Consider the following 21,136-nt stretch of genomic DNA (forward strand, 5'->3'; position numbering starts at 1 on the left):
TGACTGTGTAAGATTTGAAAGGTGTGATTTTGTGAAATACTTCTAACTTCACTTCCTCTGTTTGTGTTCAGAACTTGTTTCTTCTGACCACATCTCTTTTCACTTGTGCAATATTAAGAAGCAGGAGGAGAATGAATAAAGTTTTTATAGTAAGATAATTATTTGTAATATAATTTTACTTGAAATTAGTTAAGGTCACTTTGTTAAAAGCAATACCATCATTTCTGGTGCGTTAGCTGCAGAGAGGCTAACATAAAGCTAGCTGCTCCAGTGTCTCTGCGGCCCAAAGTTTAAAAACCACATCTTGAGTCATAGCCCAGCAGCTAACATCACACAGAGATGCAGAGAGGCGCTGAGTGTCCCATAACATGCATGACTTAAACTGGTTTGGATTTAACTGAACTGATTTTGGCTGAACTGAATTTAGTTAAAAGTTGTGTTTTTGAAAACTGATATATTTTGTTATGATCTTAAAGGATGCTTCCTTCCTGCTGGTAAAGATAATCAACTTATCAAACCATCTCCTTAATGCAGCGTCAGATGTCATTGGTCAGCCTGTACGTGGTGTAGCATGCAAACACAGTGTGCATAAATAAATAACATTACATACTTTTTCTGTCCTGTAATTATTCATAGCGATCTGTTGTAATCCAATAATTTATTCAGTAATGGTGAGCCTGAAAACCGTCATTGAGATGCAGTTGTTGTGGAAAAGCTGGGTCTCCTTTTAGGGCTCATATATGAACTCAGAAATATCATCCTGTTGACCACATTTATCACTTCTGGATAGATGCAAACTACATCTCGTTGCTTGTACTTGTGACAGTGCAATGACAGTAAAGTTGAATTCTATTCTATTCTATTCTATTCTAACTTCCCCTGGAACTGTCTTCAAAGAGAGAGTTGAGGAACTGCTGCGCTCTTATTCTGACGGAGACATGGCTTAACTCGTCCATACCGGACAATGTTGTTAGCCTGGAGGGGCTCGCTACATTCCGCGCAGACAGGAGCAGCGCTCTCAGCGGTAAAACCCGAGGAGGGGGGCTGTGTATTTACATCAACAACAACTGGTGTAAAAATGCCATGAATGTCGCCAGTTACTGCTCCCCGGACATCGAGCTTCTGACTGTTAACTGTGATAGGTATTTTCCTTTCGAACCTAAATAAAAGAAAGAACCACAGACAACGTATATGAATTTTACGTGGAGCTTTTGCAAAAGGGAAGGCTCTGCCAAACTTCTCCTCCGAGCAGTTTTACAGAGCGTTCTGATCTGCTCTCACATGAGCTCCTGTTTTTATTGTCAAAGAAGAACAGGCAAGGGGGCAGTCAGGAAAAACAACAGAGGTCGTAAAGCTTCTAACCCAAACATCTAACAACCCAGTTCCAGATGTGATATCTGATCAAAGGTCTGAGCCCGGTTCAAATCTCGGTCAGTACTGTCAATAAAACAAAATACGACTGCTCACAGGTAGTTACTAAATTAGGAGGTGCGTAAAGTTGAACAGACAGTAGTGTTCACTCCATACACATGTAAGGAAGAGAACACTTTAAACAGAAAATCACAATGATCTATAGGCTGAATGTGCACTAAAATAAGAATAAAATGATAATACCAAAAAATCTCTAACAAACTGCAGACCATTCTACCTGCCCAGGGAGTTTACTGTTGTTAGCATCACTGCTGTGTATGTGCCCCCCAGTGCTAACACTAAAGAGGCTATGAGTGTTCTCTACCGGACCATCAGTGAGTTGCAATCCTCACACACAGAGGGCGTTTTCATCATTCCTGGGGATTTTAACCAGGCCAACATGAAGACTGTTCTCCCTCACTTCAACCAGTATGTGGACTTTCCAACCAGGGGAGTGAATACTCTAGACTTGGCCTACACCAACATCAAAGAAGCATTCAGAGCAGCCCCCCGCCCACACCTTGGCTCTTCAGACCACCTATCTGGCCTGCTAATTCCTGCATACAAGCCCCTGCTGATCAGAACAAAACCTACAGTGAAGCAGGTGAGAGTGTGGACTGAGGGGGGGCCATGGAGGCACTTCAGGACTGTTTTGAGTGCTCTGACTGGGAGATGTTCAAGGCAGCAGCCACTTACAATGACCAGATCAGCATCGATGAGTACGCTATGACTGTGTCAGCCTACATCAACAAGTGCACAGAGGACGTCAGCATCACTAAGAACATTATCACCCGGGCCAACCAACAACCCTGGATGACTAAGGAGGTACGGGAAATGCTAAAAGCATGGAACTCAGCCTTCAAGTCTGGCGACAAGGAGGCACTGAGGACAGCGAGAGCCAACTTGAACCGTGCTATCAGGTTAGCAAAGTGAACCCACAGTCAGAAAATACAGGAGTTCTTCCATGACACCAGCAACACCAGGAGTATGTGGCAAGGCATACGGGCGATCACAGATTACAATCCATCCTTCCCCCCAGTGGGCGAAGTTGATGCTGACTTTCTCAATGGACTCAATAACTTTTTTGGGAGGTTCGAGGCACTGAACAGTACTCCGGCAAAGAAAACTGTTCCCCACCAGGAAGAGGATGCACTCTGCCTGGACACAGCCGATGTGTTGAAGACTCTGAAAAGAGTCAACCCACTAAATCCTCTTGCAGACTCAGCTTTGTATATTTTTCTGAGGAAAAGTGAAGTTGATAAGATTTTAGCTTCACTGTGTTCCTGTAAAATGTCTGAGAATCAGAAGATCAGCAGCATTGATGATGATAACATGTCTGCTCTGCACACTACAGCTGTTTAGGTGCCATAGATGGATAAATATCTTTACATCTTACTTTCTCTGACTATTGTTCTGGATTTGTTAGTCGTTGACGTGGCCGTACAGAATAACTTTTCAGTAATTTAATTAATTCTGAACCACAAACAGTATATCCACCTGAAAAAAAAGCAGACACATAAAATCAGGGGGATTTTATTGAAGTATTCAATTTGTAGAAAAATATTTAATCAGAAAAGAGAGTTCTTTAAATTAATAGAAAAATTGAAATAAAAAACATAATGACTCCAAATCCTCCCAGTAGGTGGATGACTTAAAGTTGTTGCATTTGAATTCTGCCAACAGTTCTATTTTATGTTTTTTAAATATTAATGTTAACATATTCTATTAGTTTTTATTATCTACAGTGTTATTAGGTTAAGCAATCTTTTACAACTGATAAAACCATCTCTACTTGTGGTCAACAGAAACTTCTGTTTAGTTTCTCAGAACTGTGCAGAAACAGGAAATGGCTGACATTTTAAAATACTCTGTTGTTTGTGGCAACAGCAACATTTCCTATCCAAGCCGTTTTAGTTTAATTTTTGGACTTTTCACCATCTGAAAATCATACACAACCATGAACTTCATGAAGCTTATTTTAGTCTGCCAGATTTTTTTATTATTGGAATTCATGAGGAAAAGAATTATGAGCTAGAAAATGTTCACTTTGTTGATAGGAAAATACATCTAATGACTAAAGTCTCAGCAAGACCTAGAGAAACCCAACCATGTGTTTACCTTTGATTGCATTGTTTACTGCAACAGCGTCTTCACAGGTCGGCCTAACAAATCAATCCTCCAGCTGCAGCTGATCCAGAACGCTGCTGCTGCTGGAGTTCTGACTAGAACCAGGAAGTTAGAGCACAACACACCAGTTCTACAGTCCCTCCACTGGTTCCTGTAGCTCAGAGAATAGACTTTAAAATACCGATGTTAGTTTATAAATCACTGAACGGCTTAGGACCACAATACATTAAAGATCTGCTGTTGTTGTATCAACCTTCCAGACCCGTCAGGTTCTGGTTCTGGTTCTGCTTTGCTTCACCAGAACCAGAACCAAACACGGGGAAGCAGCATTCAGCTTCTATGCAAGATTGGCTGTTGAAGGTGAAACAGCTTCTCTTGGTTTCTCATCCTCATGTTTTGCCTTTGATAGTTTTTACTCTTTTAAAAGTTATTAAATATACTGAGTTTTGTGGTTACTGTGACAATTTCAACCCTCATTGAATCATTTCAAAATTTAAGGACTTTATTTTCTAACCTACAAGCTGAACCAGAGAAAAATGCCTCTAAGGATTTTGACATGGCCTGATGTAATATTCTAATATTAAGTATCAAGTTTTTATCAGCTGTAAGCAGAAAATCATCATAATCAGCAGAAGTTATTATCCATCTGTGTACATTTAATCGACAATGTGTTACACAAAGTGATAAGTTACTGAAGAGTGTTGACATAGATATAGACTCCTACCCAACATCCCAGCTCCACTTTTGTCTTTTATTATTTATTATTTCTAATTTATTTAAATTGTGTTTCAGTCAGCGTTGAATTCAGACAGAATGGTGCACTATGTTAATCTCTGACAATGTGTCCAAGCTGAAGAAAATCAGTAGAGAGAAGTTATGCTGGAATATGGGGAATATGAGAGTGTAACCAATGATGTAATATTTCTGTTCCACAAACCTCTGAAAGGAGCATAACCTTCATCTTCAGACATATTTTTGCTCATCCTATAAAAATATGTTGGATCCATTGCAGTAAAGCTGCAAAGTGAGTGAGCTGAGACAGCAGCCATATTGGAAATATCTGAATGATTTTGCTCTAAAATTATGAGAAATTTTGAAGGTGTCATTTTGTGAAACATTCTCACCTCACTTCCTGTCTCTGTGTGTTCAGAACCCTTTTCTCTCTTCACCTGTGGAATATTAAATAGCAGGAGGAAAATAAATAAAGTTTTAATGGGGTTATTATTATTTTTAATATAATTTAATTGAAATTACTTCTGCGATCATTTCTGGTGCGTTAGCTGCAGGGAGACCAACATAAAGCGAGCCGCTCCAGTGTCTCTGTGGCCCACAGTTGGCCGAACACATCTTGAGTCATAGCCCACCAGCTAACAGCACATAAAGGAAGATGGAAGAACCAACATGGGTAATGAAGCAAGAGCAAAAGAGAGCAATGCAGAGCATCCTGCACCAGCATGTCCATGTTTGTCCCTGTTGCATGCATCTCTATAAGTTAATGTGAAATGTTTTCATGACTGCAGCTTTCCTTTTCTAAAGTTAGAGATGACAGCAGTGTCCAAAACATGCTGGTTTAATCTGTTGCATTTAAGATAAACAGGTAAAACAAGTGATAAAAGCTTCAGTACATTTTTTTTTGCAAAGAACATAGAGAGGATATTTCTTGTTAATTGGTGCTAGAAAAATTAACTGAATTAAATTTTACACAAGTTGGTTCATGATAACTGAGTTTAAAATTTTTTTTATGATCTTAGAAGACGTTTTCTTCCTGTTTCTAAAGAAAATATACTTATTACATCATCTCTGTGCCCATTTCCTTTAATACAGAAGTCAGATGTCATTGTTCAGACACCATGTGGTTCGTATATATAGAGAATGTTCAGACTGCAGACCGTTGAGATGAGAAGGAGAACTGGCTGAAAACAGGAATCATTTCAGGATCTTTAAACTTTCAAAGGTAAATATATATTTGTTTTCTTTTAATGTACAGAAATGAAATAAAGACACATTAAATTTAATACGTTGCTGAATAGTGTATCCTATGTGTTTAATTTCATGGAGCTGCTGAGCCACATTAGAAATAACATTTACCTGCATGCCTGTATAATAAGGTAGAAACTGAGCACATACTTAATATTTGGATAATTTTCCAATCATTACTTTCAAGAATTACTGTTTATCTTTACCATATGCTTTATTTTTGTACTATAACAGATTTCTTACACATGAGCTTTTCTTAGGATTTCTCCTTAAAAAGAAATTTAATACAACTTTCATGAAATAAGCTAAGAGAAAAATCAAGTCTCCGTTATTCATTATTTTGCTCGTGCAGGTTTGATATTGAAGAATGGGAGATTCTCTCATCAGCAGAACCTCATGGAAAGAAAACCTCAATCAGTACATCTTCAACTTCATTGATGCATCTAACAGAACCAATGACAGTTTTTATGAAGAGAACAAAGTATATCTTCAAATCTTGATCTGGGGAAATTTGATCACCCTTTGTTTCGGATTTCCTTTGACTCTGGTGGCCATGTATGCTGTTTTATCAAAGGTGAGTACTTGTTAACTGAGATATATGGGCGTGCCATGGTGGCATGGTTGATAACTCCACCCATGTTTGGAGGCCTTGAGTCCTCAAAGCGGCCGGCGCGGGTTCGACTCCCGGATCCGGCGAAATTTGCTGCAATTCTTCCCCCTTCCTGTCAGCCTACTTTGTATAAGGGACACTAGAGCCCACAAAAAGCCCCCTGGAGAGTTTAAAAAAACATCTTAGATTTAGCTGTATGTTCATCAGGAAATGCAGTTTTTTTCATTAATATTGTTTTTCTCTGAACCTGGATCTAAGGAATGGTTGATCAAAAGGAAATCAAACAATGTGTGTTATATTTGTGGAAGCAGAATCATCTAATAGTTCCAAGAAGTTGGGAAGAAATTTTCAGCTTTTATTCACTTTTTATTTTGTTTCCCCTGCAGGTGAAAAAGGATCAAGGTGCTCCAGTTTACATCTTCAACCTTCTGATTTCTGATGTTATCCAGTACTGCAGCAGAATTCCTATGATAGTATATGGTCCCAATGTTTTCTCTGATTTTGCCCTTGATATTGGCATTGGAGCCAGTATTGGATTCATGATGTGTATCTCCCTGGAAAGGTAAATTCCTGTTTACTTGCATATTATTGTTTTTTTTCTGACACTATTACATCAGTAATGTCTGACAGCATGTATCTTTTATTTCAGGTATCTGGTCATTGCCAAGCCGCTGTGGTACAGATTTAGAAGAAACTTCAAGACATCTGTGTTGGTCTGTGTTGCAGTCTGGATATTTTCTCTTCTTACTAACATTAGCATGTATCTCCTTTTGGAATTTCATATTGTTAGATTCTTTCAGGCTGCTAGTCACCTCCTCCCTCTTCTCCTTTTCATCTTCTGCCTGGTTGGGACCATTAAAGCTCTGACTAAAGCTCGCAGTGTCTCTGCTGATGAAAAACGTCGAATTGTTTCAATTCTGGTTGTGGTTTTGCTAACATATATTCTGCTTTTCATCCCTTACATGATGTATTTTCTGTTGGAAAAACCCTGGGAAAATTTTGCCAAATTTACTTCTGTTACAATTGGTATTTATCTTAGTCCTCTTGCAGATTCAGCTATGTGTGTTTTTCTGAGGAAAAGTGCAGTTGACAGACTTTTGACCTCATTGTGTTGCTGTGTAACGTCTAAGAATCAGGAGATCAGCAGCACTGATAATGACAACGTGTCATCTCAACGTACTACAGCAGTTTAGATTCAACTGATGCACAAATATTTTCACATCTTACTTTCTTAAGGAATTCTTATGGATTATTTGCAAGAGAAAATACTTTCAGATGATATATTTTGAATTTTTCATGATCATTTGAAAACCAAAACCCAACCACTGAAGAAATGACAACCTGCTTGATTCTCTGGTTTGTCAATATAACCAGGTACAACACTTAGAAAGTGTCAAAGAGTTTCCCATGAAAAAGTTTCTTTCAACAGAAAATGCTGAAAACAGTAAAACTTTATTTATTCAGCTGTGGATTAAACCAATTTAGCTTTTCTGCTATGTAATTGATTCTGAAGCGCATACAGTGTTTCCGATAGCATCAAAGCAGACATTTAATTTAGCAGGGATTTAACTGAAATGTTTATTATATATAACAGAAATATTCAATTGGACTAGAGATTTCTTTACATAAAAACAACCATAAAGCCTCCAAATCTCCCAGGAGGTGGATGGCTTGAAGTTGTAGGATTTTAATTCTGCAAACCGTTCCAATTTGTGTTTTGTAAATATTAATGTTAATATGCTAATATTTTTAATCATCTAAAGTGTTAACAAGGTGATCTATTATTTTCAACTGAAACATACCATCTCTTGTGATGAAGCAAAACTGCTGCTTAGATTGTGAGAAATCTGCAGAAACAGGAAATATCTCATGTTTGGCATGAAATAAAAAATCAGACACATTTTATTACAGCTTGTATTTTGTGGCTACAGGAACTTTAGGTCAAAACTTTTAAAATTATTTTTAGACTGTTCACTCTCTGAACATTGTATAACCATGTACACATGAAGATTATTTTGGTCTGTCACATTTTTATTTGGACTTTATGAGGCAAAGAATGATGAGCTGAAAAATGTAACTTTCTTGCTATGAAAATATTTGTAAGTTAGGAATGAATGTTGATTGTTGGGTAGGAGTTTGTGATGATAAGAAATTTGCTTGACAACATTGCATAGGTTTGTTTTTATGTCAAATATTCATCTTTTTGTCTCTTGATCTGAAAGAAAAACTTTATATTCAGAATAAAATTTCTTTAACAATATTCTCTGAGAATGTGTATTTTATTTTGCACACAGATAGAAACAGAGTAGTTGGCAGTGTGCAGGGCCTCATTTCTCTGACAGCCATTTTTTAATTTGTGAACAATCTTTGTTCCTTATTCATATGTGAGCTTCATGAGTTTTTGTGTCCGGCCACTAGATGGTGACATTATGCATATTGTAGCATACAACGTGATGCTTCAACACTTTAATACTTTAACACAGTGGCTATAAAATGACTAATTTGCAGTAACATAAAGGTGTCTTATTTTTCAGCATTATAATGACTTTTTATAGTATCTTGAGTTTTATTTTTCCATTGGAAAGAGCGAGCAAAAGTTTAACTATGCAAACATTCAGTTAGGAATTTGTATATTATATTTTTCTATAGTTATGTCTGTTGTGAATTAGAGATTAGCTGATGTTTGAATATTATATGTGAAACTTTTAAAAATGTTGTTCAACTCTGAAAATAGTCCCAACTTTTCTGCCACACTGTGGGCATGAATAGTTTCCACTTTCCCCACCTGAGGTCTAACATGTCCAACCACAGCCCAGGAGCTCCACCTGCCTCTGCACCAACTTACGTTTATGGAGGTTAATAGTGAAGCCAGATGATCTGATGATCTGGAAAACATGCTGGAGATGATGAACATGCTCCTACCTTTTCAACTATCCTTTCAAATGGTGTTTGTATGACAGGTAACAGCTGTAGATGGACTCTAGAATCACCTCTGTTTGCAGTCAACTGACATGTGAAATGAAGAACAGAACTGTTGTACCTGTGTGTTCTTGCTTAGCCACACAAACCGACTTGCTATTCTATGGAGGGATTTCTGAAATCAAAGGGGCCCAGTCCAAAGAACTGAATGACTGATTTTCATCACATTTTTTCTCAACTGCTGTGGTAAACAATGGCTTCTGATTGACCTTTAACCTGATAGAGGAAACCATCCCTCACCACAGAAGTTTAATCTTCCAAGGCATTTATTTTACTCTGCTCCTTACCTTTAACTTCTGTGATCTTATCAAGCCATGATTTTAATGTTGGATCCGACCTCTGATAGGCAGATATGTCTGAGGGAAAATCAAAGTCAGATAAAGGGCAGGGTTTCATCTTTCCTGTCTTTGAGTTGAACATAAAGCTTTTTTGGTGTCTCACCTTGATAAACGTCCATTGATCAAAACCTCCTCCAATAAGTGTCGGCAGTGATCTCATATTTAATGACATTTTTAAGCTTGTCATAAATGTGACAATCTGCCATGTCCATCAACACATAAGCACTATGTGCTTTCCCAGTAGGTATAGAGGAACCAGTTGGACAGTCCACTTGTCTTTAGGCCAATGGCAGACCTGAGCCATCCTTTCAAAGGTTGATAAGAAGTGATCATCATCATCATCATCATCATCATCATCATCAGTAGTCAGTGGAAGCCCTTGGTGAAAGAATCAACTAAATGTTACAATATACAACTGAAATAAAGAATTGAAACAAGAAACATTTGGTTTGTCCTTTAATAGTGATGGAACCTTTGGTCTCCATCACACTTAGTCATAACTATAAACTGAACTTAAGACGAAACATATATAATCAGAAGACGTATCACTGCTGTAATATTAATCTGGATTCAGTGCAATAAAGCTGCAAAGTGAATAAGCTGAGACAGAATATTTGTAATATCTGATTGACTGTTGTAAGATTTGGAAGGTGTGATTTTGTGAAATACTTCTAACTTCACTTCCTCTGTTTGTGTTCAGAACTTGTTTCATCTGACCACATCTCTTTTCACTTGTGCAATATTAAGAAGCAGGAGGAGAATAAATAAACTTTTTATAGTAAGATAATTATTTGTAATATAATTTTACTTGAAATTAGTTAAGGTCACTTGTTAAAAGCAGTGCCATCATCTCCGTTGTGTTAGCTGCAGAGAGGCTAACATAAAGCTAGCTGCTCCAGTTTCTCTGCGGCCCAAAGTTTAAAAACCACATCTTGACTCATAGCCCAGCAGCTAACATCACACAGAGATGCAGAGAGGCGCTGAGTGTCCCATAACATGCATGACTTAAACTGTTGGATTTAACTGAACTGATTTTGGCTGAACTGAATTTAGTTAAAAGTTGTGTTTTTGAAAACTGATATATTTTGTTATCATCTTAAAGGATGCTTCCTTCCTGCTGGTAAAGATAATCAACGTATCAAACCATCTCCTTAACGCAGAGTCAGATGTCATTGGTCAGCCTGTACGTTGTCAAGAAAACTGGCATGGGGTTGTGAGATCTTTCCGGGCACACCAGAAAGGTGCATAAAGACCTGAGAGAAATAAAGCAATCTTGTGATTTGATTAAAATAATAATTAAGTTGAATATGTATGAATACAATTGGTATAAATGTGTATAAGTAATCACTAAATAACTTTCTGAAATGTATTTCTGAATAATGATCAGTAATGGTAACAACAATGTAATGATTATATTTGATGATTTATAGTAAGTGAAAGATGTGATTAATTTTTAATGAATATCAAAGCTGTGATTTGAAATCGATTCAAATGGTTTTAATACAGGTTGAATGTGGTTAATGATTTGTAACAGATAAAATAGTGAGTTATAGAAAAGAGAGGAAGTTATAACGTTAAAGTCAGCATGATGGGTGAGGTCCGGCTGTCAGGATATGTCGCAAGTTGGGGAAAGATGGGACTTTCCACAAGACTCAGCAAACAGGTTGGGGACCGTCGGGGCTTTCCACGAGACTCAGCAGATGGTCAGAAAGTCACGTAGACCAAGCTCCCCATACACACACATGGGTGGAAAAAGTATAAAAGAGGACTGAAAAGAGGAAGCAACTGTTCTTAGTCCGCGGCGCTGGAGACGAGTCAACACGGAGAAGCAGATTGAGGAACAACAGAGGACCGCACCTCGGAGCCACGGGGAAGTTGAGACTTCGCGCCGCTAAGAAAGGACAAGATCCTACCGCCCCAGCCCTGGTTCCTGATTCGACCGTCGGCCCTGCCTCAACCCAACGATCTCAAACTCTGCAACAGACTTGGAGAAAGGACAAAGGTCCCTGAAGGATAAAGAGCTGGGTTTTCGAAGGATTTGGACCCGTTCTGCTTTGAGTCTATTCTAAGGAGGATTTTTCCACACAAGGACAAAGACTCTGACCAAGGATTCTGGATGTTTCTGTTGCCAAGATCCACCATCAACTGGGTGTGAGTTGAATCTGCTCCCTAAAAGTCCATCTCAGAACTTGCGACATAGGTTAGGGAAAAGAGACAGGATAGTATGGTTATACATGTTGATTTTATTATACTGCTCTTGAATTATATACAATTGATTATTGATTTGTATGTCACATATCCCTGCTTAAGCTTGCTCAATAAATTTATACTATAAAATTCTAATGAGGTTGGTGGACATTGGGATTAATCGAGTCATTTAATTAATTTTCAGTTCTTTTAATAAAGGTAAAACTAATGTACATGATTCTAGTAAATAGGAGGCTTCATAATTTCCTTTGGTGAGAATAAATAATGACCCTGGGACTTATATCTAAGTCACTAAAATTAATCTAGCCGGTTCCAAGAGCGAGTTATATTTTAGGAGGCGAGCTACTGTTAACAGAAGCGGTTATTGGAATTATGCAGCTGCGAGGGCTACTCAGCTGATTGTTTCTTAACTGTAAAGGGTCGTAGCTTCTGGATCGGAGGTAGTTAGAGCTAGACGAATCGCTTCCGCCACCAGTTTGAACAGATTATCTCTTATAGATCTCTTTTAGGGTAATACCCAGGTCTCAGAGATTTTCCGGACCTGTTAGACAGAGAACTGGTCAGTAGTCAGCCCAAGGGAGTTGTGAGGAGTGGGCGGGGCTGGCTATTGCGCAATAACAGACAACGTGTTGTAGCATGCAAACACAGTGTGCATAAATAAATAACATTTCATACTTTTTCTGTTCTGTAATTATTCATAGCGATCTGTTGTAATCCAATAATTTATTCAGTAAAGGTGAGCCTGAAAACCATCATTGAGATGCAGTTGTTGTGGAAAAGCTGGGTCTCCTTTTAGGGCTCATATATGAACTCAGAAATATCATCCTGCTGATTGTTTAGTATTAATGATTAAATTCTTAAACAAGGTGAAATATTTACTCAACTTCACCTTTAAAATGTTACTATTGCTTAGAAAAACAGACTCTAATTTATGTTTAATAATTGTGATAAACATGAGAAATGAATACTGATGTAACGCTGTAAATTACATTGCTGGGAATGCCTGCTCTGTGTTAGAGTAACAGAGCTTCTGTCAGTTTGAGTTGATGACTGAAGTCTCGGGGCGACATCCAGCCACAGCAGGACTCTTTTAGGCTTGGTGCTTTAGACAACATTTGGGGAAGCCAGAGTTGATCTCCAGCTCTGGCCATGAATATTCCTCCATCCTCCTCTGCTGCTGAGCGGACATTCTCTGTCATCTAGCAAATAAAAACACATGCCAGGAAAACAGCAGGACAGAAGAATGTTTGTGGAACTAAAATCTACTAACTACATCAATTTTGGTTCTGTCTTTATTTCCTTTTCTTTTTGTCCCCCTGCAGGTGAAGAAAGATCATGTTGCTCCAGTTTACATCCTCAACCTTCTGATCTCGGATCTCATCCAGCTCTGCAGCAGAATTCCTCTGATGTTACATGAAGGTCCTAATGTCTCCTTTCTCTTTGCTTTCCGGTTTGGCTTGATAACCAGTGTTGGATTCATGATGTGTGTTTCCCTGGAAAGGTAACTATCTGCATTTCTTTATATCTGTGTTCATATCTTTTGTGTCTTTACTCCAACAAAGTATATTTAAATAAAGGATTTAACTCGGTGGTAAGAAAATGAATGTGACTTTACTGTTGTCTCACAAGTTACATATCAATGCGCTGGCGGTTAACCTCTAGGTAACTCAGTAGCTAGGGGAGTGGTACTGCTGAAGTAAATAGATCCACTTTATATACACTGCTCAAAAAAATAAAGGGAACACTTAAACAGGTGTTTAACACTTAAAGTGCTCCCTTTATTTTTTGAGCAGTATACTACACTCCTCCCTTTTTAGATTAATGCTACATAACTAAACTAACACATAACATTGCCAATGCATTAAACACAATTTGTTATCCAGTTGACAAATATTGGAACTCCTTTTTTTTTTCTTTTTTTTTTTTTAGTCCATAAGTGAAACTCATGAATCCAATCTTTTCGGGGGTGCCCTGAGTCGTTCAAGGTTACGCCTGGGAACCTGTGGGGTGCTCTCGTTAGGGGGCACTTCCTCTACAACTGTGGGTGTCACTGTACTGGGTTCAGAGTTGGTTTCAGGATCAGGTGGACGTGCTGGTTGCTCCTGTGTCTTTGGTTGAGCATTCAACAGTTGATCCACATGACGTCTCCAGGTATGCTCTCCAGTGTCCACCTCGTACATCAGAGGGCCGCTCCTAGTGATGATCTTTCCAGGCGTCCACTTTTCCCCTCGGTAGTCACGTGCCAGGACCTGCTGCCCCACATCGAAGCTCCTTGGCGGTTCACTCGAAAAGCTGCTGAACTGTTTGTTCTGCACTTCTTTTCTCAGGTTTGGCTTTAGAAGGTCAATGAGAGATCTGAGCGGTCTGTTCATAAACAGCATTGCAGGTGTCTGATTAGTTGTTGCATGGACAGAATTGCGGTACACCAGGAGGAAATTGTCAATTTTGTGTTGAAGAGAGATGTCTTCTTTTGTCATTGCTTTTATGGACTTTTTGAATGTTTGTATGAACCGTTCTGCTAACCCGTTTGTTACTGGATGGTGAGGTGCTGACTTGAAATGTTTGATACCATTCTTTTTCATGAAGTCTTGGAATTCTTCAGAAGTATACTGTGGGCCATTGTCACTCACAATTTGCTCAGGTAGGCCATTCCTGGCGAAGATGCTTCTCAGAACAGAGATAGTCTTTTCTGATGTTGTTGATTACATTGGGACTACGTCTGGCCATTTTGAGTGAGCGTCCACAGCTATAAGAAACATAGAGTTCATGAATGGACCAGCAAAATCAATGTGCACTCTCTGCCAGGGTACAGACGGCCATTCCCACGGATGCAGGGGAGCCTGTGGTGGTGCGTTTTGAATGCTCAGGCATCCTGGGCAGGTTATGGTGATGTCCTCAATCTGTTTATCTATCCCTGGCCACCATACATAGCTACAGGCCAGACTTTTCATCTTCACCGTACCTACGTGAGCCTCATGCAGACTGTCCAACACTCTGGCACTACCACACGTGATCCACACATCAAGGTTCCCTGGCAGACTGACAGCTGATCACGTCTTGCTGAAAACTCAGGAAAGTATGGATTCCCCTGGGCAGGCCAGCCTTGTACTGTGATGTCATACACCTTGGAAAGTGTTGGGTCATTCCGCGTTTCCTTTCGTATCAGGGCATTTGTAACTAGCAGCTGATCTACCAGTGTTGTGCGGAACATTTCTGCCGGGTCACCCTTTGATGGTAGTTCCTCCACAGATGTTGACAGTGGGAGGCGTGACAAACCATCAGCATTGCAGTGTTGTTTGAACCTTGAACTCGATGTCATACGAGTGTGCTCCTAAGAACAGGGCCCATCGCTGTAGTCACGCAGCTGACATCACTGGGACTCCTTTTCGTGGATTGAATATTGACACTAAGGGCTGATGATCAGTCACTAAGGTAAACCTTCGGCCATAGAGGTAATGGTGGAACTTTTTGATACCTGTTAAGGAAAAATGATTATTTTTAGTGCTTGGTACAGTTAATCTTAAAAGGTATATGGAACACTCTTATTTGGAACAGTTTTGTGTCGAGCATTTGGGATTGAGCCAGATGAGCAGGCATTCAGACAAACAGGGGCCAAAATGCAGATCACTCAATGGAGTCTCCCCGCTGTGAGGCGAAGCCATAAAATTAGCATTTTCCTTGGGAGACAGAGACTTTAGATTTCTCAGGTATCTGTGAGGTCTTATCTCAGGATCGTTCTGTACTCAGAATGACCGTGGGAGCCACGGGGGGTCAGGGCCAGCGATCTGCTTCTTTGTCTCGGTAGAAGGCAGATGGTCCTTTGATCTTTGCGTAGATCAGGGGGAGTTTCCAAGTTTCTCTGAGTGCTTAAGGGAGTTTCCAGTTGGTCAGCACGAGGAACGCCTTGGCTGCATAAATTAAATAGGGAAACACCTATTTGGTATAAGATGACGTGTAAGGAGAGAAAATGCAGGGAGCGGCCACCTTTTTGCTTTTTTTCATCGGCTCTCTCTCCAAAGACGTCTTTGCTTTTTGTCTTTGTTTTATGTTTGTCTGTCTTCCCCTTGTCTGTCTTTATTTTTATGAGAAAAATGCATATCTCTGTACCTCTGCAGCTTTGTTAATTGATTCATGCGTTGCTTTGTATGGGATTAAACTCTGTGATCTGTGACGTCAACACGCTTTGTTGTTGTTTCGTTTTAGCAGCACGCCGCCACTCGTCGAGGATCCCGGGAAAATTAAAGAGGAAAGAGCCAAACGTTTTGTCCAAAGTTAACGTTAAATTACCTCTTTTTTTAACATACCCCATACTAGACTCAGGGCCTCTCTGTCAATCTGTGCATAATTGATTTCGGCACTTGACAGGGACCTTGAAGCGAATGCAATTGGGCGTTCAAGTCCATTATCCATCGTGTGCGACAGGACTGCGCCAATGCTGTACGGGGACGCGTTACATGCTAGACGGATGGGTCTGGATGGATCATAGTGGGTAAGTAGCTCGTCAGATGTTATCAGTCTTTTTGTTTCTGTGAATGCCTTTTCACATTTTTCTGACCAATGCCATTCCACTCCTGTTTGTAGCAGCGCATTTAGTGGATACAGCACTGAGGCAAGGTTTGGTAGAAACTTGTGGTAATAGTTGACGAGACCCAGGTACGATCTGAGTTGTGACACATTTTCAGGTTTAGGTGCTTTCAGCACTGCCTCAATTTTCTCTTGTGACTTGTGCTAGCCGTGCTTGTCAATGACATGTCCGCAGTATGAGATGTCACTTTTGAAAAACTCACATTTCTCTCTCTTTGCCCGTAGCCCATACTCACTCAGCCTGGTCAGTACTTTGCACAGGTTTTGGAAGTGATCATCATCATCTTTTCCTGTTATGATAATATCATCCAGGTAGCATTGTGTTCCAGGTATATCCTGGAGCACCTGATCCACAGCTCTTTGCCAGATGGCTGGGGCTGAAGCAACACCAAACACAAGACGATTGTACTGGTAAAGTCCCTTATGAGTGTTGATGGTTAGAAACTTTTTGCTTGATTCCTCCACTTCCATCTGGAGATAGGCCTGTGACAAGTCTATCTTTGAAAACTTCTCCCCACCAGCCAATGATGAGAAGATGTCCTCTATTCGTGGAAGAGAGTACTGCACCGTGCGCAACACCGGGTTGATGCTCACTTTGAAGTCCCCACATATACGCACTTCATTTTTTCCTTTCTTCATCACAGGAACAATGGGCGTAGCCCAGTCACTCCAGTCAACTTTTGAGAGAATGCCGGATGCCTCCAAGCTTTGCAGTTCAGCATTTATCTTGGGACGTAGGGCATACGGCACCGGGTGCGCCTTGTGGAATCTTGGGTTGGCATCCTTGTCAAGTTTAATTTTTGCTTTAAGGTGTTTTAGTTTGCCAATGCCTTTCTCGAACACGTGTGCATTAGCCTCCAATAACTGTGGCAATCTGGGCCTGTGGTTTTCAGGACATAGAGCTCTAGCTTGTGTGTTTGGTCACCATAGACCACATCCACTTTAGGTTTCCCTTTTGGTGACACTTTTTCACCTGTGTAGGTTTTTAACATCACTGATGTCTTTTTCAGTGGTACGTGGGAGAGCAGCCTGTCATAATCAGTTTCGGAGATCACTGACAAAGCTGAACCTGTGTCCAGTTCCATCTTTAGTTTCACTCCAGACACTGTAGTCGTGACCCATATTATTCTTCTGTCTTCTTCAGTTATGCTATGCAACTCTAAGCATGACAGGTCATCATCCTCACTGCTGTTTGTGTTGTCAGAATGTTCTGTAACTTTCTGCATTTCATTTGTTTTGGCCTTTGATTTAGGTTTAAAACCTTTGTTCTTTCCAGATTTTTCGTTTTGGGTATTTGTTTGGTCGGATTTGCATGCTATTTCTATGTGGCCTTGTTTGTGGCATTTCCTACATGTCTTTTCTTTGAACCAGCAGTCATTTGCTTTGTGAGAGGATTTACCACACCTGTAGCATTTTTGCTTTTTCCCATTTAAGGACATTTGATGCACTTTGTTTTCTAAGCTTTTCTTCTGTAGCTCTGATTCACCCTTAACTGCTGTTTCCATTGAGATAGCTAGTTCGAGTGCTTTCTTCAAATCTAGCTCTTTTTCGGACAGTAGCCTTTTTTGTGTGCTCGTACAATTTTGTGTGCCACGTACCAATCGATCTCTCAAGGCATCGTCAAGTCCCGTTTTAAACTCACAATGCTGTGAGAGTTTGCGCAGTTCGGCCATATACTCAGATATGCTTTCATCTTTCATTTGATTCCTTTTATGAAATCTGAATCTTTCCACTATTACTAGTGGTGCGGGATTCAAGTGCTTCTGTAACGTATCAACAATGTCTTTATATGACTTGCGCGACGGTTTAGCAGGGCTCAGGAGATTACGGAGTAGACTGTAAGTTTTAGACCCCATTAAACTGAGGAGGACGGAACTTTTTTTTTTCTTCCTCAATATCATTAGCATCGCAGTACAACTCCACTCGCTCTATGTATGATTCCCAGTCTTCACTTGAACTATCAAACTCCCCTACTTTTCCAATGTGAGCCATTTTGGACATGGAATCCAGATATTATCCGTTTATCCTTTCACTGTGTGCTATGCCCTGTTACTCACGTATCCTTTGCTAGGTTTCATTTTGTCTACTGCTTTATTTCGTCCTTTTTTTTCCTTCCCTCCAGTTTAAATTTTCATTTTGTGCAGTTGTTTAGGGTCCAGATTCCTCGTCGCCAATTTGTTGTGTCTTTACTCCAACATAGTATATTTAAATAAAGGATTCACCTCAGTGGTAAGAAAATGAACGTGACTTTACTGTTGTCTCACAAGTTACATATCAATGAACTGGCGGATAACCTCTAGGTAACTCAGTAGATAGGGGAGTGGTTCCGCTGAAGTAAATAGATCCACTTCATATACTACAATATCTGTCTGACACCATTACATCAATGCCCAACAACATTTGTCTTTTATTCCAGGTATCTGATGGTTGCCAAGCCGCTGTGGTACAGATTGAGAGAAAACATCAAGACATCTGTGTTGGTCTGCATTGCAGTCTGGATCCTTTCTGTTATTTTTATCTTGAGCGTTTATCTTCCCCTGGAACTAAAGACCAGTGGAACCATATTGGGTGTGTTTCTCCTCCTCCCTCTTCCCTTGTTCATCTTCTGCCTGGTTGGGACCATTAAAGCTCTGTCTGAAACTCGCAGTGTCACTGCTGATGAGAAACATCGAATCTTTTCAGTCCTGGTTGTGGTGTTGCTTACATATATTCTACTTTTTCTGCCAGTTGTATTATGTTTAGTTTTGTAGGAAGTTAAGAAAAATGTAATTTTTGAAGCTGTGGCTACAGTTTGTCAATGTCTAAATCCTCTTGCAGACTCAGCTTTGTATATTTTTCTGAGGAAAATGAAGTTGATAAGATTTTAGCTTCACTGTGTTCCTGTAAAATGTCTGAGAATCAGAAGATCAGCAGCATTGATGATGATAACATGTCTGCTCTGCACACTACAGCTGTTTAGGTGCCATAGATGGATAAATATCTTTACATCTTACTTTCTCTGACTATTGTTCTGGATTTCTTAGTCCTTGACGTGGCCTTGCAGAATAACTTTTCTGTAATTTAATTAATTCTGAACCACATACAGTATATCCACCTGAAAAAAGCAGACATGTGAAATCATTGTAATTTTATTGATTTGATCAATTGTAGAAAAATCTTCAATCAGAAAAGAGAGTTCTTTAAATTAATAGAAAAATTGAAAATAAAACATAATGACTCCAAATCCTCCCAGTAGGTGGATGACTTAAAGTTGTTGCATTTGAATTCTGCCAACAGTTCTATTTTATGTTTTTTTAAATATTAATGTTAACATATTCTATTAGTTTTTATTATCTACAGTGTTATTAGGTTAAGCAATCTTTAACAACTGATAAAACCATCTCTACTTGTGGTCAACAAAAACTTCTGTTTAGTTTCTCAGAACTGTGCAGAAACAGGAAATCGCTGACATTTTAAAATACTCTGTTGTTTGTGGCGACAGCAACATTTCCTATCCAAGCCGTTTTAGTTTAATTTTTGGACTTTTCACCATCTGAAAATCATACACAACCATGAACTTCATGAAGCTTATTTTAGTCTGCCAGATTTTTTTATTATTGAAATTCATGAGGAAAAGAATTATGAGCTAGAAAATGTTCACTTTGTTGATAGGAAAATACATCTAATGACTAAAGTCTCAGCAAGACCTAGAGAAACCCAACCATGTGTTTACCTTTGATTGCATTGATTACTACAACAGCGTCTTCACAGGTCGGCCTAACAAATCAATCCTCCAGCTGCAGCTGATCCAGAACGCTGCTGCTGCTGGAGTTCTGACTAGAACCAGGAAGTTAGAGCACAACACACCAGTTCTACAGTCCCTCCACTGGTTCCTGTAGCTCAGAGAATAGACTTTAAAATACTGATGTTAGTTTATAAATCACTGAACGGCTTAGGACCACTATACATTAAAGATCTGCTGTTGTTGTATCAACCTTCCAGACCCCTCAGGTCTTCTGGTTCTGATTCTGCTGTGCTTCACCAGAACCAGAACCAAACGAGGGGAAGCAGCTTTCAGCTTCTATGCACCACAAACCTGGAAGCGTATTATAGTGTGCTGAGGTTCAGTAAACTTGAGTTTTATATTTAGTTTAGAAATATTTTGATGATTGTAGCTCATTTTACAGCATTAGAAGGTTTTCATTTATATTTTCTAACAGATTCATTCTTTACTTTCTGCTGCTACTTGAAGTCAAACCTGAGAAATTCATTTCAATTTCTTACAGCTGTGAATCTGCTGCACTGTAATGGTTTTAATGTCGGGTTGTGGACGTTACATGTGGGACACATTTTGACCTTTAATCTGTCCCAGAATCTGAATTGTTTAAAATCTTTTCATCTGTTACTTCTGTCTGAAAATGTTGGAAAGATTGGCTGTTGAAGGTAAAACAGCTTCTCTTGGTTTCTCATCCTCATGTTTTGCCTTTGATAGTTTTTACTCTTTTAAAAACTATTAAATATACTGAGTTTTGTGGTTACTGTGACAATTTCAACCCTATAGATATAGACTCCTACCCAACATCCCAGCTCCACTTTTGTCCTTTGAATTTTTATTATTTCTAATTTATTTAACTTGTGTTTCAGTCAGCGTTGAATTCAGACAGAATGGTGCACTATGTTAATCTCTGACAATGTGTTCAAGCTGAAGAAAGTCAGTAGAGAGAAATTATGCTGGAATATGGGGAATATGAGAGTGTAACAATGATGTAATACTTCTGTTCCACAAACCTCTGAAAGGAGCATAACCTTCATCTTAAGACATATTTTTGCTCATCCTATAAAAATATGTTGGATCCATTGCAGTAAAGCTGCAAAGTGAGTGAGCTGAGACAGCAGCCATATTGGAAATATCTGAAAGATTTTG

The 21,136-nt window shown here is 39.3% G+C and overlaps 1 protein-coding gene, 1 long non-coding RNA gene and 1 pseudogene across 2 annotated transcripts; all 3 read left to right on the top strand.

Moving 5' to 3' along the window:
- Positions 1-5,371: 5,371 nt before the first annotated feature.
- LOC116712946 (ovarian cancer G-protein coupled receptor 1-like) lies at positions 5,372-8,384 on the top strand. Its single transcript, XM_032552852.1, has 4 exons — positions 5,372-5,491; positions 5,867-6,088; positions 6,511-6,686; positions 6,774-8,384. The coding sequence occupies exons 2-4, from the start codon at positions 5,882-5,884 to the stop codon at positions 7,315-7,317; spliced, it is 927 nt and encodes a 308-aa protein (XP_032408743.1). The 5' UTR covers positions 5,372-5,491; positions 5,867-5,881; the 3' UTR covers positions 7,318-8,384.
- A 2,300-nt stretch (positions 8,385-10,684) lies between these two features.
- On the top strand, positions 10,685-11,782 carry LOC116712997 (uncharacterized). The gene is made up of 2 exons (XR_004337759.1): positions 10,685-10,947; positions 10,985-11,782. It is a non-coding gene; the product is annotated as an uncharacterized LOC116712997 (long non-coding RNA).
- A 1,126-nt stretch (positions 11,783-12,908) lies between these two features.
- LOC116713364 (mas-related G-protein coupled receptor member A2-like) lies at positions 12,909-19,332 on the top strand (annotated as a pseudogene).
- Positions 19,333-21,136: the final 1,804 nt, after the last annotated feature.

This window comes from Xiphophorus hellerii, chromosome 22 (genome assembly GCF_003331165.1).
Source record: "Xiphophorus hellerii strain 12219 chromosome 22, Xiphophorus_hellerii-4.1, whole genome shotgun sequence".
NCBI lineage: Eukaryota > Metazoa > Chordata > Actinopteri > Cyprinodontiformes > Poeciliidae > Xiphophorus > Xiphophorus hellerii.